At 45.1% G+C, this 26,522-nt stretch overlaps 1 protein-coding gene across 1 annotated transcript; it reads right to left on the reverse strand.

Moving 5' to 3' along the window:
* Window positions 1–26,295, reverse strand: LOC308373960 (protein PALS1-like). Its single transcript, XM_080849641.1, has 15 exons — window positions 26,156–26,295; window positions 14,087–14,188; window positions 12,192–12,808; window positions 9,619–9,827; window positions 7,452–7,529; window positions 6,853–7,002; window positions 6,319–6,480; window positions 5,831–5,908; window positions 5,405–5,588; window positions 5,106–5,177; window positions 4,752–4,823; window positions 4,460–4,627; window positions 3,997–4,199; window positions 3,434–3,544; window positions 1–2,993 (listed from the first exon to the last, which is right to left on the reverse strand). Exons 3-15 carry the CDS (start codon window positions 12,607–12,609, stop codon window positions 2,817–2,819), a joined length of 2,082 nt encoding a protein of 693 aa, XP_080705767.1. The 5' UTR covers window positions 12,610–12,808; window positions 14,087–14,188; window positions 26,156–26,295; the 3' UTR covers window positions 1–2,816.
* Between the last annotated feature and the right edge of the window lie 227 nt (window positions 26,296–26,522).

The following is a 26,522-nucleotide window of genomic DNA, read 5'->3' on the forward strand; positions in this document are numbered from 1 at the left end:
TCTACCAATCTCATCTTTAATTCACTTTGATAATTCATACAAAAATTCTCAGAGAAAAAGTGATTTAGTTTCCATACAATAACTTTACATTCATTAGTTCTACTTCCAGTTAATTGGCATGTATCTACATCAGGTTTTTTTCACGAGGGTGTGGTTAGATATGCTTGCTGGCATTTGGAAGAGGACCTAAAATGAACAGTTTAAGAAATCAACACAGGTAGAAATGCAGATTTGCAACGTGTGAAAATCAAAGTGGATGCCAGAACATACAGGAAGTTCAACTGTAGAGCACTGTATCGAAAAGACTCCATTCAACTGTGATGTCTGCAGTGTGTTAAATATGTGTGTTCAACAAAGTGACAAGCCCTTACATTAATGTCTGTTTGTCCGGTCACACAGTGACCAAAATGGCTCCCAAGACTGGACATTAAAACAGGTGGCAATGTATTGTAGCCTCACCTTACAAAAGCTAGCAGCAAGCATCAATGTTTACTACTACTTCAGTGGAGCTCTGTAATTGCTGTTAAGTTTCTGCTCTGTAGATCAACCCCTGATAAGATCTGGAGTGAAACTCCAGACGGCGCTGAAGCGTTTACGGGGTCATTCCCTCTAACTCCACCAGAGGGCGCTCCCAACACCGCTTCTGAGAGGCTCCAGGCTTCACTGCCACTGTGCTGTTTGTTGATAGTGCCGTATTGTCTCGTCATGTCAGGTACAGCTGTGGGCTCTCTCGGATAGCCACAGTCACCATTCTGTTCATGCACTTCAGAGCCACAGGACAAAAAGGAAGAACCAAAGAGTGCCAGGGCAAAATTAAGGAAAACAGCTCTTTACACGGTGGAAATGTCTACTGAACATGTTAACCATGTACGTCATCTTGTAAATACACAGTGATTATCAAAAACTAAGAGGAACAAAAGAGAAAGTAACATATTGTGGAACTCCATATGAGTTCGGTGGTTTCCAGTGTATCCATTCGTTTTGCAGAGATAATACCATAATACTTCCCCATAGTTTAGTGACAGTCCCTTGTCTGTGTATGCATTAACGCAATGCCAGTTATAGTTTAGTGTCACTACTGCCCATTCTCTCGCTTTCATAGGCGCACAATTGCACACACACAAACCCACACTCGCAAACACACTTCTAAAATCGTCAGGAGTTTTTACACTCAAGTCCTAAAAGCCTATTATAATTAATTTACATTTTTCTCTGAAATACCAGAAAAAAAACTATGAACAACATTGAAAAAAAAAAGAAATCACAAGTTTAAATGCACGTTTCTAAAATATAGTGAAAATAACATTGAAACACAAACATAGAATAACAATTCTACCAGCATGAAACTCATTAAATTACGAAAACCACACCAACTCCAAAAGAGAATAGTGTCAATTAAAGGAAATGTACATACACGTAATAATATATACTTTTTTGTATTGCTGTAAAATACTGATGGTTACATGTTTATGAAAGAGGCATTTTTAAAAAAAGAGAGAGAAAGCACTTTTCCCTGAAGTCTTGCTGGCATGAGCTCCGGCTAGGATCCTGGCTGAAGAGTTGGTTGGCATGACTACGGGCCAGCTTGACAAACAGTGATGCAGTTCTAATACAGGAGGGGCTGAGACACCAGCGATCAGCTCTTGCTCCGCAGCATCTTGGAGAGGATGGAGCGGACAAGCTGAGCAGCCAACGATCCTCGCGTCCATCTGGATCTAGAGAGACGTGGCAATCAAAGGCCTTATGACGCATTCGCTCCGCTGCGGCTCCAAAACAAACCAGTCGTTTCCCCCCACACGGGCGACTCTGTTTCCCCCACACGGGCGACTCTGTGCTGCTTTAACAGTTCTGACACTTCCCTCCGCTCGGCAGGATCGACACAGCCTTGCAGGTAAAACTCCAACATGATTGGATGAGGAACAGAAAAAAAAAGAAAAGACGAGAGAAGGACAAAGGAAAGACAAAATAGAAACAAAAAGATATCTTCCCTCTGACTGTAGTGATGCCAACAGCTAATATTTACGGCAGAGTCTTCAGAGAGAGCGTTGCTCAGCGGGTCGACAGAGATATGTGTCCACCGTCATCCACAGTCACAGTGGTTCGGTGCGTTCATTATTGGAGGAAACACACATATACATATGCCACACACACACACACACACACACACACACACACACACACACACACACACACACACACACACACACACACACACACACACACACACACACACACACACACACACACACACACACACACACTTCGGATCAGGCCACAATAAGTGGAGCTGTGCAACTACTCCATGGAACACGCAGTAGAACAACCGTCATCATTTAAAAACAAAAAAATCTTCCAAAATCTTTATATATATAAATAGCTCTCAAAGTTAATTCTACTGCTGCTAACAAGTGCTGGGACAGATACACTTCTTAAATTACTTCTGGAATGTGGAGTTACTTTAAAGAGAGAGAGAGAGAGAGACACGATCAGAGATTTCATGATCTCAGTGAAGAGGAGCCTGCGGAGGCCAAGCTGGCCACTCCGGCTACACAGGGTGGAGAGTGAGGGATGTGATCTGCAGCTGCACAAGCCCAGACTCAGACTCAGCCCTCTCGCTCTCGCTCTCTCCAGCCCTCCGTCTTCTCGTGCGGAGAACAGCATCGGAAACAGTATTCTTAAAAAATCACAGCTTGTGTCTGCGTGTGTGCGTGCCAGGATGAGTCAATAAGTATGCTTTAGAGTAAGAGTGAGAGTCTGTGTGTTTGTGTGTGTGTGTGTTTTAAGTTAGTGTACGCCATGCGTGATCGCTGGCGGTCTCAGCGCAGCCAGGACGAGGGCACCCACTGCGGCTCCGTGTCCAGCTTGTTGATGAGGCGCAGCAGCTCCTGGTAGGCCTTGTCCTGGTCCGTGTTAACGATGGCGGCGTCGAACAGGTGCCCAAAGTTCTGCTCCATCTCACGGGCCTTCTCTATGATATCCCTCAGCTCCTCGGGCTGCGGGTAAGGGATTGGGGGGGGGGGGGGGGGGGTTGGGGGGTTGGGGGGTTGGGGGGGGGGGTTACGTTTAGATCTAGCCAACGTTTGTGGATCTAATGAAGTTCTCCCTAATGTAGCTTTTAAGCTTGTGAAACGTTCTGTACAACAAGGGCCTGTTCTGAAGAGGCCTATGTTGATATGGTAGATTAGGTTGTGTGTATCTTCACAGACAACAATGAAGGCACTAGGTGGGCCAAATGCTACACCAGTAAAGTTTTCTACAAATAATTTACAATTCAAACAGTGCAGTTTTACATTTGTTAACTTAATGTTTCCTTTTGAACCATTTATCTATGAACCAATGTAAGGCAATACATTACAGAAAGATTGCAACTCAAAATGGGTGTGGATTTAGTACTGGACACATGAAAATCGAATGCAAATAGAAAAGAAAGTACCTTAGGGTTCTTGTTGTCTTTTGTCAGGAGAGCACGCAACCGCTCTTGGGAGGGGGGTGCGATGAATATGATGTAAGGCTTCAGGTCAGAGCTCCGTAAAACCTTCAGTGACTAAGAGAAAGAGATTGCCATCAGCATCACCACCTTCACCATGACCATTTACATTTAGTCATTTAGCAGACGCTTTTGTCTAAAGCGACCTACAAGGGAGAGAACAGTAAAGCTAAGAGCAATAAAACCTGGTGTAACAATAAATACTGCTTTTTTTTTTTCAAGAAATAGAAAACGACATAGAAAGAAAAAGAAGTGCGGGACTGTCACTGCTTAAATGCAAGTTAAGCCAAGGTGCCAGTTAGGAAGGGAGGTTCTCTCTGAAGAGTTGGGTCTTCAAGAGCTTCTTGAAGGTAGAGCGGGACGCCCCTGCTTTGGTAGAGCTAGGCAGGTCGTTCCACCAACGTGGAACTACAACTGAGAAGTGTCTGGATTGCCGTGGAATGCCCTCTCCCTCACTGGCTGTCTGTCCGTCTGTCTCTGTGTGTGGTTGTATGGCGGTCTTCACTCACCTGGGTGTGCAGGCAGAGGATGCAGATCTTTCCCGTGTTGATGATCTGCCGGACTGAGTCGGTGCTGGTGCCGTACAGATTCTTCTCAAAGTCGCCGGACTCAATGTACTTCCCTGCGGCCGCGTCCATCTCGAAGGCCTGCCGCGAGACGAAGTGGTAGTCGCGCGCGTTCACCTCTATATCCCTCCGGTTGCGCGTGGTGTCTGTTGGGTGAGGGGATCACAGCAGGGTTTGGCAAGACTTTCTTTATGTGGTGAACACACACATCTGAATTAGAGCAATTTGATCACAATACTAAACGATCAAATGGGTGTTTATCTCACTTCCAAACGCATTAACAGACAATGAGGGTCATTTTACAGCTTAAAGGTAAACAGAGAGTTAACAAAGACAAACACTTCTGCATAGAGACAAACACAGGCCGCACGCACACATACGCACACACACACACACACACACTCACGTGGGACTGCTCCTCCAAATCTGTCTGGCTCACTGGTCAACAGTCTTTGCCTCAGTTCATTCTGACAGCAGTTGGGGGGCCCAATCAGAGCGATCGGCCGCTTCCTATTGGCGGGTTGGTGGTACAACGCCATCTCCTCATAGGTCAGAACTTCCTCAGTGTCATAATCTGCATAGGACAAAGGAACACGCTCTCCTATATTATTTACTTCTGAACAGAATTGTTGTTGAACTAATCAAAAAGACCTCCGAATGCACACATGTAGAGTAATATATAGCGAGTTGCTACTCACCATCATTTCGGTTGGCATTGTAGAGAAGCTTCTTCCTCTTCTTCTTGTTTTTCTTTGCACACCACAGCTTTCCTGAGAGGGGGAAGAACAATGTGTACTGTAACTGCAAAGCATGACATGCAAATACCACACGAGTACCATGTGTGTGTGTGTGTGTGTGTGTGTGTGTGTGTGTGAGTGAGTGTGTGTGTGAGTGAGTGTGAGAGAGTGATGGTGTGAGTGAGTGTTTGAGTATGTAGGCTTGTGTGTGTGTGTTTGTGTGCGTGTGTGTGTGTGTGTGTGTGTGTGTGTAGGCGTGTGTGTGTGAGAGTGTTTAGGCGTGTGTGTGTGTGTGTGTGTGTGTGTGAAACTCACCTGACTTCTCAGGTTCTTTATCCTCTTCTATGGTCTGTTTCATGGCTTCTCTTTGCTGCTGGAAGCTCTTCCCTGTCAGGCAAGGATGGACAGAGGAGAATGAACAATGGAGCCTCCAAAAAAGCAAATGCCTACTCACACCTCCGAAGAGTGTTTGAGTGACAGTTACAGTGCATCCGGGAAGATTAGAGGCTTTGTCAAGTAATACGTGTGTGTGTGTGTGTGTGTGTGTGTGTGTGTGTGTGTGTGTGTGTGTTTGCGAGTGTGTGTTACTCTGTGTATGCTCTGCTTTGGGGTACCTGGCACCAAGCCTGCGAGCGGCTGATTGTCCTCGTCTCCATCCCTGTAGGCTTGCCACCAGTTAGGGTCGTCCTGGCTGATGATGTGCAGGATGTCCCCCTTCTGGAAGCACAGTCCCAGCTCACGGCACGGCACGTAGGGGTCGTCAGAGGGGTCGTAGTCAAAGTGGGCCTTCACATGCACCTGCGATAGGACCACACACACATTACACAACTCAACACACACTAGAATGCAAATGCTTGATGTTGGTGATACTATCGAGAACATGTAGGACCAGGGAGGCCAATGATGATCCTATAGCAATGTCTAGGTCAACAGGTTTTGTACCTAAAGAGCAGACACTGAGAAATTCAAATAATGCTATAAATAAATACATAAATACATTAATAAATCAAGATATAAGACAAAGAAGCTTCTGTACTTACCACAGTCTCTTTGACAGGAGGTGGTTTGTTGTGAGGACTGGGGATTAGCACAAAGGTCAGAATGCCGTGCATATCTGCCTGTAGAAAAACACACACACACACACACACACAGATCATTACATTTACATACGCCGGGTTCACAAAGAACATGCACCTAGTGCACTCAGAACAGCACATTCATATACACTCAGTACACCGACATCAGTACACACATGTGCTGAGTGCACTCAAAACTACACATTCACCAAAACCAGTTCAGGTTTTTATTTTCTTTTTCTTTTTTACAGCTTCTGTACTTGACAAGCTGAGTTTACTAGAAACTGCAACCACACAGAGCTCAAGAGGCTGAACAGTCAGATCGAGGTTTCATGAACAAGATAGCACAATCACTGCTGAAACGCTGCTTTTTTTGTACCGCTCAGTGCTTCCGGGTGCAAGTGTTTGCTACCCAATGTGACTGTTCAGATATATGAGAGTGAGAGGCTCACCAGGATGTCGAAGACCTCGTTGACGTCTTTGCCGCGTATCTCGACTCCGTTGATCTCCAGGACCTCGTCTCCCTCCTGCAGCAGGCCGCTCCGCTCGGCCGCCCCTCCCTTCACCACACGGCTGATGATCACGCTGTCCATGTCGTTACGAACCGTCGCACCCTGATTACATCAGCATAATATTACACAAAGGAAAACACAAAAAGGTCAAAGGTTAACAGGTCATGCCACAACAGAATTTATCGAAACCTGCCCTCAGTAGAGTACTTACTACATACAGTATCAGACGTTTGCATACCGTATCAGCAGTACTGAAAATAATTCCAAACATTCTCCACTATGTGCTCTTATCTTCAAACTAAAGTACTTACTACAAACAGTATCAGTCGTTTGCATACCGTATCAGTAATACTGAAAATAATTCCAAACATTCTCCACTACGTGCTCTTATCTTTAAACTAAGTCACATGTGTGTCTGACTAAACTCAGCTCCCCACAGTAGCTGAAGTGTGTGACTGACTGCGTGAAACCCACCAGAGGGATGTCTCTGGCCTTCTCTATGCGCACGATCTTGACCGTCTCTCCACCCCACTGGGCGAGGTTCTCACACTGCTGGTCCTGGTAGCTTTCAGGCTCAAACTGCAACTCCTGCTCAGCAATGCCGTCATGGGCCAGCAGCAGAGCCTAGCAGACAGGAAAGGGATAGAGAGAGAAAGAGAGAACTAGCAATGAGTCAGCAGGATGACACAGCATTTTGCATATGAGAAAATCTGGTATGTTGTATGAAGTCTGATGACGGATGTTTTTGGCACACAACTAGGCTTTGGCAAAGGGACTGAGAAAAAAACCGCAAGGCTTTAACACTGCTGTTCTCACTGTTGGACTCCTCTTTAGCAGCTGGGTAACTGGCATCTATCTAGCAGTATTACAAACAGCTGGTTTGACATTTGAAAATATGGATTGAATGCAATTTAGCAATTACACAAGATACAAATATCCAACACGCCACTCCACAATTACCAGGACCCAAAACTAGGTAACCACAGGGTGCTGATAGACCCCAATCAGCGTAGGACACCCAAGCCACAACAAACATGGAGGCAGGTAATGGTCATGGGAGCTGGAAGACCGACCTGGAAGTTAGGCGAGGAGAGCAGGGTGTTGAGCTCCAGGCTATCCTTCTGTTGGGTGGACAGCAACATGGACTGGACCTGGAAACGGAGAGGATGGCAGATCTCAGGATTACTCTTTCTGAAACCCATGAACGATGTCATGACAATGACAATCTCTGGGTGAGGGTATGTCTCCAAGACGACACAACGTGACACTCCACATGACCTGCTACTGAAATAAAGCAAAAGCCTACAATCCTAGCAGAGTGGTAATATCTAAATATGATTGAATCTATGTTAGAAAATATGGGTATTTATTCATGATTAGAATTCAAGCTTGAACTCCCATAACCACAAAAGACTGAAAACCATGAAGAGGCAGAGTAGTAGTGAGTAAATACCTTTCATTTGGACTCAGAGGCCATTAAGAGGCCATTCTGTGTGGCCTTTTTAAATTGAGCGGCCTCAGGACCAAAGACAACCTCTGGGTTATAAACTGAGGTCGTCTCAATAAATTGTCGAACTGCTTCAGTAACTCTCTGCCTAAGTGTTGCCATAAACACATTTTCATTCCTGCTTTTTCTATTCCTAGTAAGTAAAAGAGGGCCTGTTGATGGACCAGTTGTGTCACTATCCTGAAGCAGTATGAGGCCGCAATGAGGAACCCACAATGCTCCAGGAGAGGTTGTGTCCCCAGGACAAAGGTGGCCTCGGGGTGGGGGGTGGAGGGGGTTGGGGTGGTTGGGGTGGCCTGAGCAACGGAGCGGAGCAGAGCCCTGCCCGTCATTTGCAGGGGATAATCCACCAGGCCTCCTGCATATTATATATGAATGGTAATCCAAGTACATGTTGTAATCTAACACCATATGCTCCAATAAACTGAACCCAAGGAAAACACCGGACACACACACACATGGAAAACCTTCAGCTTGAGCACCTTGTCCAGTCTGAAGGGTAGCGACACACACACACACACACACACACACACACACACACACACACACACACACACACACAACATGTGCAGAGAAGAAATCTCCATTGTGTTTGGCTTTCCGGTCAGTGAGTTTCCAGCGCTAATGACGTTTTGGAGCACACTGAATATTTGTGCGGCCCCTATTGTCCAGCCCAGAAAAGTGGGGAAAACAACAAGGAGAAGTCTATCTGTTTCTCATTAGCAAACAGATAGTCCAGCAGAGAGCCCGTTCTCTCAGGGAGGCTCTCATTAGCAGAGCACACAGTCCGTACTCATTAGCGCTAGGGGGCGGATGAACTTCCACTGATGTATATTTAGAGCGGGCCCTCTCAGTCTCTCAGAACAGTAGGGGTGGACTGGGATGGAGACTCATCCATCCCTAAGCAGCACCATCTCGTCATGAGATCACAGAGTGCATAGAAGGGTTGATGTCATAGAAATAATCACCATTCACAGACTTTGACCATTTGGTAAATGACCACTGGTGTGCAAACGCTGCAATGGAAGGGTTGGCGAGGGGTGGGGTGCCATGAGTTAAAACTGTTCACCGATGAATGGTTCGCCATACAAAGGTTGTATGTGGCCGTGCATCCGGGCGATCGTTGAAAGGGCATCTCAAGCAGTCAGTTTGTTTTGCCTCAAAGCACTTTTTGTGGCTTCATGCGCTCAGCATAGCACTAGACCACTAGCAAGAGTGGTTCAATTTGCATAACCACTCATGTACTGCTGATTGCCTAAAGACTAGGCACTAACAGCAGCTGCAGTCATCATCAGATCTGTCAACAAAATGCAGAGGACTTGCTTACTGGCCCCGAGACAAAAATAGGAGCGAATTGGATGGATTAATCAATGAGTCGATTTTGCAGTCATGTTTCTGGGAATCTGACCCATCTCTCTGTAAAGGATTATGATTCACAGCAACAGAACAGTATAATGACAAAAAACCTGGACATTTTATGCAACCCCCAACCACTGTTTTTATAATTTTTTAATATACGTTAAAGCCTTTTTTTTAAGGTTGTATAGCCTTTTTCACTCTGGCAGGGGGACTGCCAATGGAAACACACCTTTTGGCTACAATTGGGTGCATTTACATTTTAAATGTTCATGAATGTACACTGTCCCTCTTGATCAAATAAACATATTGATTGATTGATTGATTGACTATGACATCATTGCAGGTGGAGTGAGCAGTGGTGTGCGTCGGGCTACCTCGTGTGTGAGCCCCTGCGCCCGCTCGGTGAGGGGGAAGGGTGGGCTGGCGCGGTGCATGTGCAGGGCCACGGCGTTGTGGATGCTGAAGGCCTTCTGGAAGTCCGTCTTCTGCACCAGCTGCAGCACCATCTCCACGTCCTCGCGGCTCTGCTCATCGCCCAGGCAGTGCTGCACCTGCTTCAGGGAGAGCAGCAGCTCCTCCAGCTCTGCGGGGTGGAGAGGGAGGGGGGGGGGGGCAAACACAGGCATGCAGGATGAACATCTTAACATCCTACTCCACTATTGTTCTGGTCCCTTCAGGGGAGGGGTTGGTTGAATAATAATAATAATACATTTTATTTATATGGCGCCTTTCAAGAGACCCAAGGTCGCCTTACAACATTGAAAAAATTTAAAATACATTGAATTATAAAAATACATTGAAAAAAATACATTGAATTATAAAAAAAATACATTGAATTATACATTATACGGCAACAACTTTACAGGTTATAGGCCTGCTTAAACAGGTGCGTTTTGATTAGTTTTTTAAAAAGAGCGATTGAGTATGGGTCAATGTTCCTGATGTCAGGGGGAAGGGAGGCATGCAGGATGAACATCTTACTCCACTGTCTTTCTGGAATGTTCTTTCCACACCCACACACGGCATTAACATGGCACTGTAAACACGTAAAGCAAACCTGCTCCAGGGTTTGTGCCAGACTGCGCTGTGCTGTGCTTTCCATCTGAATGATGTGGGGTTTACATTGGAATACAAACTATAGGTTGGCAGCATCTTGAAAACCCAATTGACAATACAGAAGCTAGTTCACAAGAGCTTACTGGTTTAGTTTAGGTGATGCAGCCACCTATATTTGTTCAGTGTGTCCCCTGTCCGCTATTCTTAAGGGCGTCAGAGCCAGAGCATAAAATATTTAACATGCAGGGGGCTGCATTAAATAAATAGCCCCAAAAGCAAACTCCCTGCTCCATGCGATATGCAGAATTACAGCTGCCTAATAGTTCATGCGATATGCATAACAGCGGCAGTCCCAAGACAAAATCTCAAGATCTTACCTGAAGAAAGGAACTCATTTTGTTCTCATCATCCTGTGCTCCTGACACAATAAGACCATCTCTTAACCCTCACACAGACACTAATGGGAGGTGATGGATGTGTATCTTTATAGAGGGACTGAGTGGGAGTCTACACATAAGCTAAAGCAGGGTGTTTTTCCAGCAGGCATTCACTAACTCGCTAATTGCCTTACTTTAACAAACAGTGAAAAAACATACTTGTTTTTTAAATGTTCTTGGATGCATGTACATTTCATTTCCCTTTTTCACCATTTCAGCAAAGCTCATCCTTTTGGGTTTGGAGTATGAATTTGCACAAAAGGGGTCAAGTGTGCAAAAAGTGCAACACAGGAAGAAGTGATGAGAGGAACAGGGGGAGGAGTGGTGTGTCCACACTGGACGGGACTTTTCATTAGTGTTCCTTAATTAACTGCCTCCCATTCTATCCACCCCTCCGTCCAACACCCTCCCCCCTTTCAAATTCCACTCATTTCACCGCTCTCTCATCAAAAACATCTCTCTCTCTCTCTCTCTCTGTCCCACATTCAATACAGTGATGCCAATTCCTTGAAGCCCCTACAATCCTCATCAAAAGCTTAAAGAATCATTCAGCCATTACTTCAGATTAGTTAACGGGGGTTGCTACTGAAAGAAATGAAAAACAGAATGAGTGAAAAAGAAACAGAGGCACAGACAAAGAAAACACCTGCTAGGGCCCACCTCCTCCTGTTTAATTACTGCCATCACAATGCATTCCTCAATACCTGATGAGTGAGCTCATTTTTGTCCTCACTCGCACTTCAGCAACACTTCACTTCTGAAGCACATACTCGGCTGAGGAAGGTGACTTCTTTACAAAGTTGTAGTGAAAGAGCCAGACGACTGAGATCCTAATCAGAGCGCATGTTGGCTTTTTCTAGAAGTTGTCTCGAATTTGTTTACATTCAAATTGGCACAGTAGGTTTTTCCTGAGTGTAAACTGAATGAATATTGGCACCAGCAAGTCTTTGACAGCTCTGTTTCTAGTAGGTGTCAATGACTTCTACATAATGTACTACTGTACATTTAAAAGGTAATGTGAAGTTGCACTTGCATTCACCTTGTGAATCATGATGTACACAGTGTAGGCCAACAGCAGGTTACTACACTCATTACGGGGACAAGAGGAGAGAGAAGCAGCCATGAACCGCCTGCCGTGTGACAAAACCCCTACAGAGAGGTTAACCAAATATCTCATCCCACTCTCAGCACCTAGCCAATCACATGCTTCCAGGCACCAGGCCAGGGTAAGTCCAGCTTAAGTGTTTTTTTATTTTTTTTTTTACTTTTCACAGCAACTACCATGGAAACAGAATGAACTATAAACAGATACCAATGACATAATGAAAACAAGCAAAGCCACCAGAGAAGAATCGGGTGAACTTTTAATTGCAAAATGAAATATTTATGAAAGAGTTCAAAAGTTAGCTTTTAAAGATGCAATATCTATTTTAATGTTTGATCACGAGACTCACCCAGCAGTGAAGGGGGTCCTCCCAGTCCCTGCAAGGCTGACAGTGGCCCTCCGGGGCCCTCCACCGGGTCGAACGTAGGGTTGTCGATGCCCACTTTGGGGTTCTGCGCGTTCTGCGCCAGCTTCTTGAGGCGCATGGAGGCGTTGAGGTCCAGCTCCTGGCGGTTGCGGCCCTCCTCCTCGCGCCGCCGCCGGTCCTCCTGGTGCTGCCGGATGCGCTCCAGCTGGGCGCTGCGTCTGACGGGCAGCGTCCGCGAGCCCAGGTCGCCCGGGCAGTCCACGGCCATCTCGCGATGCCACTGCTGGGGCTCCTCGGGGCTCTCATGACGGCCACCGCCGCCGCCACCAGACCCGGTGCCCTCGCTCCCGCCTCCACCCGACTCGGTCACGTGACCGTTCATGTGGGAAGTCGTCATCATCCCCCCGCCCCCCTTGCAGTTGTGTGACTGGATGCTGCTGCTGCTGCCCCTGGTGTGTTCTGCGTTATGAGGAAGTTACGGCCATGATGGGACACGTGAGGGCAACGCACGCTGGCAGTCTGTCACACACCCGCTCAGTCAGGGGGACCAGGCTGAGGATGTGCTCTCTTTAAAACACACTCACAGAACTCACAGGCACCTACAAAGACATGAGCAGAGGTAAGGATTAGAGAGGGCTGACTATTATCAATATGAAATTTATTTCTTTACTTTTCATTTTAAACCACCGTGCATTTGTTTTTCTTTTCTTTACATTGCTCATAAAACGTATTTGTATTAGGTGGACATATTTTCTTGACAACACTGAGGTACTGTTAGAGGTCTACAGGGTTGTCATAGCCTAAAACTCTTGCCACATTGCACCCACTGTCGTCATGTCATGGTTCTGGTATTTTCACTGTTTAAAGGCGAGAGCAAGTCCAGACCTCCATTTAATCAGTTTGAGTAACTGATATTGACAAAGAGTCAGTCTCCCTGACACTGGGTATTAACGTCCACCATGTCACAACCTGAACCCAGAGACCTTTGCCCTTTGACCCCTACAGCCACAGCCCTGCATCCTCCACATGGCCTGAATTTATTACCACTCCAATTTTATGGAGCCCACTAACCACCTACCTTGAACCCATGTTTACGTTCACCTCCCAACTCAAAACACAGACCTTATTGTTTGTTTGTCCGTTGTTTCACTTTCATTTTCCTAGAAACTCTTTACAACAAGCGCCATCACTACATAACCCTCACACTCAGGTCACACTGTGACTTTTACTACACATGTTGTAGCACTACAAAGAACTATACATGCCATTGTCACAGAAAGGGGAAATTGGGAGGGGCAGACTAGAATGGTCCCGGCATATAACTGTCATTAAACACAAAGCACATGGCGTAGATCACCTCCATTTGCACAGAGAAAAAAAAGGCACATACGATCCTAATGAATGTTCCCAGTTCCCTCCTCACTCAAGAGGCTCTGCCTCACCCATGACTCACCCCCACAATGGATAACCTCTGACCCAGTCACATTCCTCACCGCCCTACACACACACACTTCTATCAACTGCCTGAATATAGCCACAATACAGTCCCAATCTCACTGGAACAGTAGCCTAGAAAGACACAAAAACAGAAAAGAACACACGCTCGTTTCATCCCTGTCTTATCACAGATCCAATCCCTCCTCTCTCAATATTGTCCTCCCCTCCGCTCCTCTCCTCTCCTCTCCAGTGTGTCTCTCTCACGGCTGCACTTGGGAGATTACTGGGCTCTGACTGGCCTGCCTGTGCGTCACCATGACAACTGCTCAAAGGGCAGGGCATCCCAGGCCCTGAGAAAATAAAGGACACACACACACACACACCGAAACGGACACGGACACTCACACACACTTAAGGGACAGGACTGGGCAAGAACTCACCCAAGTTTCTCCCTGCTGCACCTAGGATCCAACGGTCTGAGGTGTGTGCCTAAGCCCTGTTGGTCTGGTTCTAGAGTGGGAATGTTCAGCTGAATGGAACTCCTGCAGAGAGGGAGGAACAGAGAAAGAGCTGAGGTCAGGTACTCAGCCTGAGGAGCCAATGGCATGTACAGTGCTGGCGTGGAAGACCGAGGAGTCAGACACTAGCCTTAACCCTCAGATGATCCCCAATCATTCACAGTTAATAATTCAAATAATCAAGGGTGTAGACTATGTACAGTGGCAAAAAAATAAATAAAAAATCAGTTAGCTTCGAATTAGCCTTCTGTGTCTTTCCATACTTATGTCTCATAGACTCACAGACATTTTGAGCACAGCTTTGCAGTTAAAATCAACTGCCACTAGAACTAGAACCAAGTAAGTAGGCTGATACAAAAGTACTGGCATCACTGATATCTAGTCAACAAATTTACCAGTCTATGAACACGGCTCATATGCAGAAGACAGGAGGATGGACAAGCAGGCACAGGGTACAGTACTTCACTTTCATGATTTCCTATAGACAGAAGAGGGAGAATTCTTCTGTTCTGCGCAAACACGACATTCAAGAAAGGCACTGGGTTTTCCAGCATACCAATGAAATAGTTCAGTAGTAAATGGATGTGAGCCTCTCTGTGTGACACACTGAGAGTGAATGAGGAGCTGCTCATAAAAGAAGAGGCAGGAGAGGAGAGCTGTCTGTCTGACTTCAGCTGATGTGTGTGTGTGTGTGCAGGTGAGCTGTCTGTCTGGCTTCAGCTGATGTGTGTGTGCAGGTGTGCTGTCTGTCTGACTCCAGCTGATTTGTGTGTGCATGAGAGCAGGTGTGCTGTCTGTCTGACTCCAGCTGATGTGTGTGTGCAGGAGAGCAGGTGTGCTGTCTGTCTGACTCCAGCTGATGTGTGTGTGCAGGAGAGCAGGTGTGCTGTCTGTCTGACTCCAGCTGATGTGTGTGTGCAGGTGTGCGGCCTGTCTGACTTCAGCCAGTGTGTGTGTGCAGGTGTGCAGGTGTGCTGGCCCGGCCAGCTCTGGGAACGGCTGAGATTCCAGCAGCATCACCGACACATTCACACACTCTCTGCTCCCTGGCCGCCGCTATGGGCTCTGGGCACCACAACCCCATCAGGCAAATCTCAAGAATGCAAACCAGCCTGGGAACGGCATTCCTTAGCTGAGTGGACCCACATAAGGGAACTATTGTGAGGGAGTGAGCAAGCAAGCGAGGGAGTGTGTGTGCATGTGTGTATCGACAGCCACTAAATTAATCTTGCCCTTTAGAAGGTAAGGTGCTTTGTGTCCCTTCAAGGACAGGACAAGTGAAATGCCTTGATGGGAAATATATTGGAGTATTTTAACAGAATAAATAAAACACTCCCTATGTTTTTATGTAGGTTTAAAAGGCTTAATGTTTATTATAAAAACGTATCAAACTACATAAGACTTTCGCTTGTCTCTGACATCTCCTGCATCCAGTAGGCACAATTTGAAAACAGTTACAGATTCCTTTTCAATTCACTTTCATTCAGGGGATTCATTAGTCTGGGAAGTCCCGCCACACTTCTTCCGGCCAAATTGATTTTGCCTCTGCACTGGGTCTGGCCAACTTTGGATAGCCGTTGATTTCAAGATTTCCAGAATCCTTGGAGCCAATCACAAACTGGCTTTTGGCTACCTGGCGCGCCATTGGCGGATTTAAACTTACCACGGCTACATTACAAAATCTAGACAAGGGATTCATAGTTCAGCCACAAGCATCTGGCATATGGCCTATGGCTGTAATGGCAAGCTCCATCCCCACTGATGTCCAATAGCAATATTTACTATACTAAACTATACACGTAAAGTCAGTATTTGACTACTGTCAAGCTGCAGCTCTTTTGACAAATTACATTACCAGTAGTGGATATAGGTAGGCACCATGCAGACAGACACATTCTTCCGCTATAAAAAGGGAAACCTACTTTTTGTCATAGCCCAATAAAAAGTAAAGATAAATATCAATCTTGACATCATACGGCATTACCTATACTTGCAGTTCAGGAAATCCAGAATGTGATCTGTTAGTATCAATTAAGTAATTAAGGCAAGCTGTAGAGTATCCATGACAGATGGGGAAAAAAGCAACATTGTGTAGAATCGCAATATTTTATCAAAAAATACTTTGGTACATACGCCTACTCTGATGACACAAGGTGCACAGAACCTCATTCTTCTCTTGTGAAAATTGGAAAACAAGTCAGAGCCGAGAGCAACTTTACCGAGCCAAGATGGCAGCAGACTCCCAGTATATGAAACTTAATATTTGGGATAAATAACTCACAAGGTCACACAGAATGAAAGTGTAATACTTGCTGTATTGTAAAATGTAAAGAATGGAGATGTTTCCAGAAATGAGGTGTGAGAAAGACATTCAGATCTTACTGTCAAAAGATCCAGGTCCTGTTCTTGACTCACACTCTTTAAATTGCGTGCACACACACACACACACACACACACACACACACACACACACACACACACACACAGTAATTACAGAGAAGAACAGTGCACAGTGGTGCTGAACTGCAAAGGGATTACTCATCGCCTACTACTACAGTCCAGAGCCAAGGGCAGTCATTCACCCCTGCGCTCTCTTAAGAACAGATCAGTCCCTCCCTGGTCCACTATGGTTAGTCATTAACCCCAGGTCACCCGCCAAGTTCACCAGCTCAGCAGTGGAACCATGTTAACTCTGGAGGGGGGACACTCTGGACCAGATCTCCTTTGTGGCAGTTTACACACCGCTGACACACGTGACACACACATTCTCTCTCACACACACACACACACACACACACACAATGCATGTCCACGTCACACACACACACACACACACACACACACACACACACACACACACACACACACACACACACACACACACACACACACAATGTATGTCCACGTCACACACACAAGCACACACACAATGTATGTCCACGTCACACACACACACACACAATGCATGTCCACGACGTCACACACACAAGCACACACCGTGATCCTGGGCTAATCGTGTCTGGCAGGAGCATCCCCTGCCCCCTCTGACTGCTGCAGCAGGCGGAGCAGTGATTGGGGATCAAGTCCTGGACCATCTGTCTCTCAAGAGCTTTTACACACTTACACACACACACACACACACACACACACACACACACACACACACACACACACACACACACACACACACACACTTCAGCACTTACTTAACCTGTATTTGTGCAGATTTCTCTTCTTTGATAGTTATAAAGTGATAGCATAAAAAAACCTATGATTTATAAGCACTTTTCATTTACTGATCGTAAATCATATGGTGTAAACCATCTACCATCCACTTCAGTTAGACATATGATATGAGACGGATTACCATTTTCCAATAAATAATTCATTAAACAGGCTAAATGCAAACAAGCCTCATGGCAATGCGGTAACCTTTCAGCATCGGGGCATTTAATGTTCACAGATATCCAAACACTTGAATCAATCGCAGGAGCAGTATGTGTGCTTGTGTGAGCAGTGACGTAGTTCACACAACACACCCAGCTGCCTGCTGAATGGCCGTGCAGGCATGTTGGTAAACACACAGATAAAGGTGTGAGCACAAAAGGCCCAAAACTAGAACTTGGGATGGTTGATCTGTCTGATCTGTGCCTCATTCAAGTCTGACCATTCAACAGTGACACGTTATTGGCATTGTAAAGGAAAGGAGGCCTAAGTTCCACACTTTCTGGAACCTGTAACTTTGTGTGGCTTCAGTTTAATTCACTGCCCTATGCAATTTACCGTTTATTATGTTTTAATTCATTACCCTATGTATTTTACAGTTTGAAGTGTGAAGAAGTCTGAAAGCAGGTTAACGTTACTGGTTATACTGCTTTCAGATTCTACTTAACCTGCCGTGTGTCACCTGTGCCACCTATCAAGATAAAACACGGAAAACGCACCTCAAAGCTGACAGTTGGGATCATGAGTTTCCGTTCCGTTGTTCTGCCAACACTAAGCAGCTGACAGGTTTGCATAACATGTTTAGACAGATAAATAAATGTACAGCCTGTGACTTCAACGTATGGAATTTGAACAACCTACACAACCACTGAAGTAGTAGCCTACTAGCCTGACGATGTCAGACTCATAATTCTAGTCAGAATATGAGTCTGATCCTGACCCATTGGGCTGTGATTACGGGGCGTGTTTCAACGAACCAGGAAAGAAAATGCCTCTTCGCTGAATTGGATACCTAGAACCAATTAGAGCAACGTAGTATGACCATCTGATACATTAAACTTTGACCTGATCCCGTAGGATAGGAAGGACGGAAAAAACATCTTTTCAATGGACAAATGCCTTAATCACGGTTCTCTGTTCCTCTTTCAAAATGAATGCGCCGTCAATATCTGTGAGATATGCTTGCTCCCGTTATACCTATTAGCAGTGAGGCTAGCTAGCTACTATGTGTTTAAATGGATTTTTGGTCTAAGCTTTAGCAATAACCTTACAATAATGGTCTAGAGAGCTTTAGTTAAGACAAACAATACTCTGCAGCATTCGTGTTGCACATACACAACTAACCGAGTCAATGTAGACATTTAAAAAGTCGTGTAGATAGCTTAATTCACATAAAATATTTCCCACTAACAGGCCGAGACGCCTAGCCTGGCCATTACCAGCCTGTGACTCCATTTCATTCCGTCTTTCAGTCTGGGCCAACCCAATGCATTTTGGTTTCCGAGATGGGCGGGTGCTTATCTTGAGGTTTAAAATCATTGGAGTTCCCTTAGCCAATCAGCAACGTTTAGTAAGCATTCGGTAGATTAAACTCTTCCCAAAGCCAGTTGGGAGAAGAGCTACGACGTCCTTTCCAATCATAAAACTTACAAGAAAATACTCTTGTTCTCCTTTTAATTTTCTGATGTTCTCGAGAGTTGAGACAACTTTTCCGATAGCTTTTCGTGTCTTTTCCTCCAAGGCGAGTTTTGCGTCACAGCTCTGAACTGTTCGCTGATTGGTCCTGCAAAATTTTGAGTTCTGGAGACGATTGTCAATGGGGTTGGGCCAGACTGAGTATGAGCTTGAAATCAATTCAGGCGGAAATACGTAGGCTGGTGTCACCAGGCTACGAGACGCCGCCATCTTTGTACTATTTCAAATCTACCGGTTAATTCAACTCAAGCGTTGGTTGATCATCTGTCCATCATCGTATAAAGCCCGTTCTGACAATTTCATTGGTCAGATCGTTTTGCTGAAAACTGATATTGTCTCCCAACTAGCTCAAAGCCAGACCAATTCTCCCAGAACAAAAATGTTGTGGGCGGGGTTTGGGCTGGTATCCAGGCTAGTAGCCTACTAGACGTCTATTAATCAAGTCAGATGAACATGTCCGCTAACTCATCCACTCAGTGGCCCCTATATCCAATCCGGTTGATGTGTATCTGTTCAAGAACACGGCCAAAGGAGCCACAAGACCTAAATAAAACAAACAAGGAGATAAATTGGCCTACCCTAATCTGAAATCCTTGACCTACAAGAGAAATAAAACATCCAATGTGTAATCAGTGTTAAAGAGGAAAGACTTGTTTTTAAAGTGGACTGAATTGATCAGTAATAAATGTATGTTAAAAAAACAGAAATAGTAATTGTGATATATGCCACTGAGGGACGAAGAGTTTGTCCTCTACTAGCCTCTACAAACAACGGCAACTTTTCTGTCAGTATACACTGTCAACAATGTAAGGACAAGTCAACAAAAAAAAATGATCATCAACAGAATGAAAATGAAACCTACTTTTACACAGACTGAAAATAAAATCTTCCATTAAAAAGATGGAAACTGAGTGCGAAACCAAAAATAATGATTCACTTCATTAGAATGCATCCTTGGCCACTGTGTTTATTTCTCGGAACGGTGGCTGCATGAGTGTGTGTGTGTGTGTGTGTGTGTGTGTGTGTGTGTGGCTGTCACTGTGGAAGAGAAGCAGAAGAGCGTTATCTGCATTCCAGCAGCCCCACTCTCACCAGGAGAGAACATTCCAGAGGCCTCGAGCTCTCAGCGTCAACACACGTACCACCACGTACCAGGGGTGAGCGAATGAGTGAGAGAGAGAGAGAGAGAAAGAGAGACTGGATACACCAGAAAGAATGAGAGCAAGAGCAACATGACATAGTGCAACAGAATGCACGCATATGCTAATCCCAAACCATAGCGAGGAAAAGAGGTCAGAAAGCAACCAAGGGAAGAATGGCCCTAGGAATTCAGGACTGAACTGAATGCATCAGGAGGTAGCCCAGCATGGGGCGACAGCATGAGGTGTCGGGTCAGGTCGAGGGCTCAGAGCTTGAGGTAATGACTGAGGCAGGCCAACATGCTAGTGAGCTCCTCTGCTGGATCTGCCAAAGAAACCGGTTCACCTCCTGCCTACTGTTGCTACCAGATCCGTCTAGAGTACACTGAAGGGCATGGTTAATGTATAACCACTAAGAGCCAACAGTGCTGTCGTGGCCTGTGAGAAGCACAGGGGAGCAATAGTTATAGAAGAGGTAGAGTGGTAGAGAGAGAGAGAGAGAGAGAGAGAGAAAGAGCGAGAGAGAGAGAGGTAGACTAGAGAGACAGAGAGCGAGAGAGAGAGCGAGAGAGAGAGAGAAAATAGGGTTTGGGGGTGTGGCGGACACAGAAATCTCCACTGTCATTGCTGTTCCTTATGGAACTCCTCTGCCCCACTGTGCAGTGAATTTAAGTGAATTCCAGTTGAAGCTACTGTGCCTGTTGTATTTTTTTCTGTAATGACTAATTGAAAAGATCGGCCGCTACGAAACTGAGCTGCACCGGTTAGAGTGTCACTAACCACTCTGGCCTCACATGCACCTCATATAACTGAGCCAGTTTCTCCTTCAATTCCATTCCATTCTATTTATATAGCACCAATAACAATTGAAATAGTCTCTTCACAGAACCCAGAGCCTGAACCGCCTAGAGCAAGGATTAAGGTGTAGGGGGGAAGAAAAAGCTCCCATTTAACAGGAAGAAACATTGAGCAGAACCTCAGCTCAGATGGGGGGACCCATCTGCTTCTGGCCGGCCAAGTTAAAGGATGAAAAAAGGGGACAAAAAAGGAGGGACAAGAGGTGGAGAAGAGGGAATCCGAGGAAGGCAGACGAATTTATACATCAGGATAAAACATATAAGCATACATGATGCGGCACATGATAAATACAAGATTCCATGATACATACAAGACGGCATATATAACCTTACTTGAGCCTATCTGAGGACATCATCTACTCTCCACATAATCAGTCTATGCGAGTGCTACCTATCCTACCCATAGCGTGGGAGTAAATGAGACCACCTACCCTCAAACTCACAGTACTGGTATACTCATGCCAGCCGCCCTCAATGTGAGGTCATATGACGGCTAATACACTTGATGTGGTGGGTTATCTAAGGGCTACTGTAACCATGTAGGGAAATCATTAAAAGAGGTTTTTTCCCTCAAATAAGATTAGGGAAGGATCTTTTACCAAGGCTGTATGCTTAATTTTGAAGTTTATAGTTGTACTCAGTGAAACATGACTGTTTTATTAGGGGTTAGGGTTCCTGCTATGTTTAACCTATAAACTTCAGGGGCAGACTTTGGCTCCAGCTGTTAAAATTATCTCTTCACCTATAAATTATTTGATGATACTAAGGTTCAGGCAATGTGATACCAAGACAATACAGACGATGAACCTATAAACTTCAGGGGCAGACTTTGGCTTTAGCTGTTAAAATGATCTCTTCAACTATAAATTATTTGATGATACTAAGTTTCAGGCAATGTGATACCAAGACAATACAGACGATGAACTGCAGTATCTTTACAGATAATGAACACATAATACATAATTGCCATTGCCATATAATCCCAGCGCATGCTAGCGGTCAAACCTCATAAACAACCTCAGAACATCAGCCACGACCCCCCAATGTTTAGAATGTGTGACAAATATCCTATAGCCAAAACAAACTCACATAGAGATGGCTGCAATGTAACAACACTGCTTGAGTTAGTCAGAGTGATGTATCAAATATGTGCACATAATAAATACGCCTATATCTTCATAAAGGATATTTGAATAAGAATTTCAACTAAATGAAACAGCCAAACATGAGAGAGAGCAGCATACTGCCACTGCCCATCATTACCAATGTCCTTTGTGTAGCATAACAGAAGAAGCATGTGCCCTCAGTGTGAAGTAAATGAACTGAGCAGATGAGTGCCCACACTGTGGCCTATTATGAGAACTAGGTGCCCTGAGTGTGGTGGCTCCAGATCCAGAACTAATAAAGCACACGGATAAGCTAGCCTACATCAGAGTTCTGGGAATGCATGCAGGTGCAAGTCTTTTGCCTGTTGTTTCTCTTCTGTTATCAATCCAGCGTAACAACGTCAGCTCATAATTTTCTTATCCGCCAACCTCAATCCCTCGCTTCCTCTCTTCTGGCAGATTCATTGAGATGGTGATAAACCCTTTTCCCTATAACAGATGTCTACGCAGGCCAGATGAAATGCGTACCTTCCTCAGACATCCAGCCAGCCATCGAAAAGAACAAACGGCTACATTCAGACTTCCACCACAAAGCCTCGATCTGGGCATATTGAGCATTCCTCAGCTGAGGGCCCCATCAAGCCAGCCATGACAGAGCCACCGCAAGCACAGATCCCCTGCACTCAGTTGCTCAGTGGCTCTCCTCGGTCGTGGTCCACACACATCGCTCTGGGGTCAAAACAAGCCCGGACCTCCCGTGAGCTCAGTGGAGCCAGTAATTAGAATTTCCAGCCACTGAGTTTAGCCGGCATTAGCCGTTTGATTGAGTAAAGTCTTGACAGTAATAAAGGCATGGGGGAATCGTGGCTGCCCAGGGACAACACTACATGTTCCTGACCTTAAGAGGCAATGAGAGGACAGACAGGAAAGCCTGGTCTAGACAGGAGCGAAGGCCCAAGGCCCTTCTACAACCACATACAGGGGGGCAGGCAATGTTTTTGCAAATAAGAGGGAAAAATGTAGGTGTAGTAGTGGATCAAGTCAAAGGAAAGTAAATTAAATGCGCTGGACTATTTACTGGAACGGACTTGGATGCATCGAAGAAGGGACTGCGGAGTAAATGAAAAAGAAGCATGTATATAAAATGTAATTGGGTTTAACAAGTAAAGTGAGATCCACGCTGTACAGGCATGATGGGGTCAGGGCGGGCACGAAGCAAAAAAAAACCATGATAAACAGAAGAGGGGTTTGATGAATGGACGGAGAGGTGAATGGATGGATAAGAGAGGCAGAGAGATAGAGGTGGAGAGACGCAAGAGATAAAAGGCTTGATGGATGGAAGACCAGAGAATGCTCAAAGCCAAGACAACGTACCACAGAAATCTAGCAGGACACAGAATGGAGACTAGGACAACCAGGACAGCAGGACAGACAAACAGCTATACATTAACATAAGGCCACTGACACACAACAGAGGCACCAAACAGATTTATAGCTGGTTCAGGTAGAGAGCATTGGTTGCAGGTGACACAGATTATTAAACAACACAGACGTACACTCTAACTGAAAAAAAACATGCATTTCTCATTTGGGGGATGTACCCTCTGAATTTTCATTCCTCCTTCAAAACTCCTACAGTATCTTCATGTTCTTTAGGGTCATCCTGATAGACTGACCCAGCCAATCATGCGGCAGATATGGGCTGACATCCAAGGCCAAACCGCAACTGCTTGTACCGAACAGATGCTTGCTGACTGCCAGCTACCCATGCTGAAGGAACAAGCTGCTAGGACATGTGAGTAGGCAGTCAAGACCACAGAGGTACCTCCTCTCCTGAGCCAGCTTAAACTGCTTAAAAGAATTGCAGACAGGCTGTGAATATACACTACTACCATTCTATTGTGGTTCCATCAGGCTTTGGCATTAGCCACTTCCTTGAGCTGACTGTGTGCTAAATGAGCATTAGCAGAGCTGACCTCCGCAAAAGGCTTGTGGCGATCACAGGATTTGGTGATATGGTGTCGGAAATGTTTCGATGGCTTTTCCCTACATCATAAACACAAACGATTTGCATTACCATTGTTTTCTTAAGTGGATTAAGATTTTTCATCTTTCTCTTCTCTTCTGTCCCTCACAAGAAATGGCATCTCCTCTTTTTTTTTTCTTTAGGGACAGACATGTCTGGCAAAGGGCACAAAGTCACCGGAGTAAACATGAGGACACATGATTCCACGGCCAGACCAAATTAGCACTTTCACGTAGCGAGTTGCTGAAAGAGGAGACTGAGTGAGTCAGGGAGGAGAGAGTGAAAGAATGCCAAATCAAATAGCCTAGCACATACATCAGGGGCCTCAGTCTGACTCAGCATGCAGCCTCTGCATCAGCCATAGGACCCCTGAGGGCTTAATGGAAAACCGCTGTGGTGACACCACCAGAAGGTTTGCTCTCAAACTGAAACTGGTAACACTCAGTGATGGTTTCCTTGCCTACAGTCCCAAGTTGCTGTGTATGGATTCAGTGTAACAGTAACCACTGTAAAACCTACCAGGGAGGATAGATGGAGAAGATCTGAAAGTGATGGTAGTCTGGGACAGCGCTAGACACCTTATCTTAACAAAGCACAACAAGCTGCCAGGAACATGAGATAACCGTGACAACTGGGCAGTATCAAGGCACTCTCTAAATAAATAAACATTCACACTAGTATATGCAAACACTACAAAGACAACATGCTAGCATGTAGAGTATAAAGCTTTAGACTTTTTTTTTTTGTCTAAGCTTCAAAAGCTTAGGTATGCATGTGCCCCAATCCAATGATACAGCAAGCTGCGCTGTCAACAACAACAACCAGTGTGCAATAGCCCACTCATCTTAAATGGCAAACAAACAAACAAACCCAACAAGCTGGGACCAAAAACCTTACATGTTCAACTTGCGATATTGTTATGCCCTTAGAGAAGAAAGGCGTTCCCAAAAGAAGACGCCCACTTAGTGAAAAGTTCCAGTTTATCATCTGATGAACATTATCAAACAACAGGTCCGAAACAAGCGACGGACAGGCACTAAGATAACGTCACTTTCCGTTCGTGTCACTTAATTAGTGAATGTTTAGTTATAGTACAATCCTTAGCTGTATTATTGTTGCTGGTAAATATGTGGCACAATAAACATGAAAACAACATCCATAACAACACGGCTAATTAGTGACGTTGCATATCTAAGTTAAGTTAGACCTCCTGATAACATTTCTGATCAACAGCCAAAGCTAACGCTAAGCTAATTTAACTTCCACTTGACACGACGTTGTTAGTAACGTTAAGGCCAAACCAGCTATTACAGTGTGATGTTAACGTTAATTGTTCCAGATTCTAAAATGTTCATAAAGTTTTGTGTTGAGCTGGCAATGAAGCTTTGTCTGAACAACCACACGAATACGTCCGAGATCCATAACAACACAAAACACAAACACAACACAGGACGGGACAAAGCTAGCGCAACATTAGCTGATAATAACGTTACAATCCTAATCAGAGCAACAAGTTGCACGAGCTAACACTAGCCAGAATAGCTACCATTAGCTAACCTATTAGCCATTTTAAACAACAGAACAGAGAAAGTTACGCCCTGTAAAGTACAACATTTTCCAAAACTGAATACTGAAAGCAATGGAGACCATGGATAACAGATATTTCTGACTGTGATGTTATTGTGTCCCAATTTAGTTGTAATTATGCTGTACATCTGACGGCGAGACATTTAAAACACCAGCGTATAGGCCTCCGGCCATTAGGCACTTCACTAGCTAGCAAGCGAACACAGTTTTCCCTAGTTTCCAAGCTAGTCTGGCTAAATTATGCTAATCTAAGTTAGCATTAACCTACTACGGTGGTTTTCCTGTTTTAAAATACCTGTTGCATAGAACAAACACAATAAGTAAATGAGTTTAAGAATAATATCTAAATAACTTACGTATAATTATAGTACAGGTCCCATCAAATTAGTCTTGAATTAGTTCTCCAAGACGCCCCTGCGTTCAGTTGGAAAACACATTTACTTTGTTTCCTATGGGGAGTGGATTCTAGTCACAATTTCGCAAGCTGTGGGCGCCAATAGTAGACTACTACAAACAGTGCAAGCTCACGGCTCCACAGCGCCTCTGCAGTCTTGCTTATGGGCGAACGCAATCGATTGGATAGAGATTGATAAGCAACTCGAACCAGATAGAGACACATAAAAAGGAGTGGAAAATAGTTTGTGCAGTAAATAATAAATACATTGCCAAAAAGGTCCATGACATGACAGGGCCAAGACCCCAGATGTAGTAAATGTCATGAAA

The sequence above is a fragment of the Sprattus sprattus genome, assembly GCF_963457725.1.
Source record: "Sprattus sprattus genome assembly, chromosome: 13".
NCBI classification, from domain to species: Eukaryota; Metazoa; Chordata; class Actinopteri; order Clupeiformes; family Clupeidae; genus Sprattus; species Sprattus sprattus.

What these genes read in the sequence shown, in the direction of transcription:
- LOC308373960 (XM_080849641.1), bottom strand. Translation starts at nt 12,609, where the DNA reads ATGATGACGACTTCCCACATGAACGGTCACGTGACCGAGTCGGGTGGA. An exon ending in CGCAGGGGCTCACACACGAG is followed by an intron (nt 7,530 to 9,618) that starts GTAGCCCGACGC and finishes CTCCGTTTCCAG; the next exon opens with GTCCAGTCCATGTTGCTGTC. An exon ending in TCTCCTCGCCTAACTTCCAG is followed by an intron (nt 7,003 to 7,451) that starts GTCGGTCTTCCA and finishes CCTGTCTGCTAG; the next exon opens with GCTCTGCTGCTGGCCCATGA.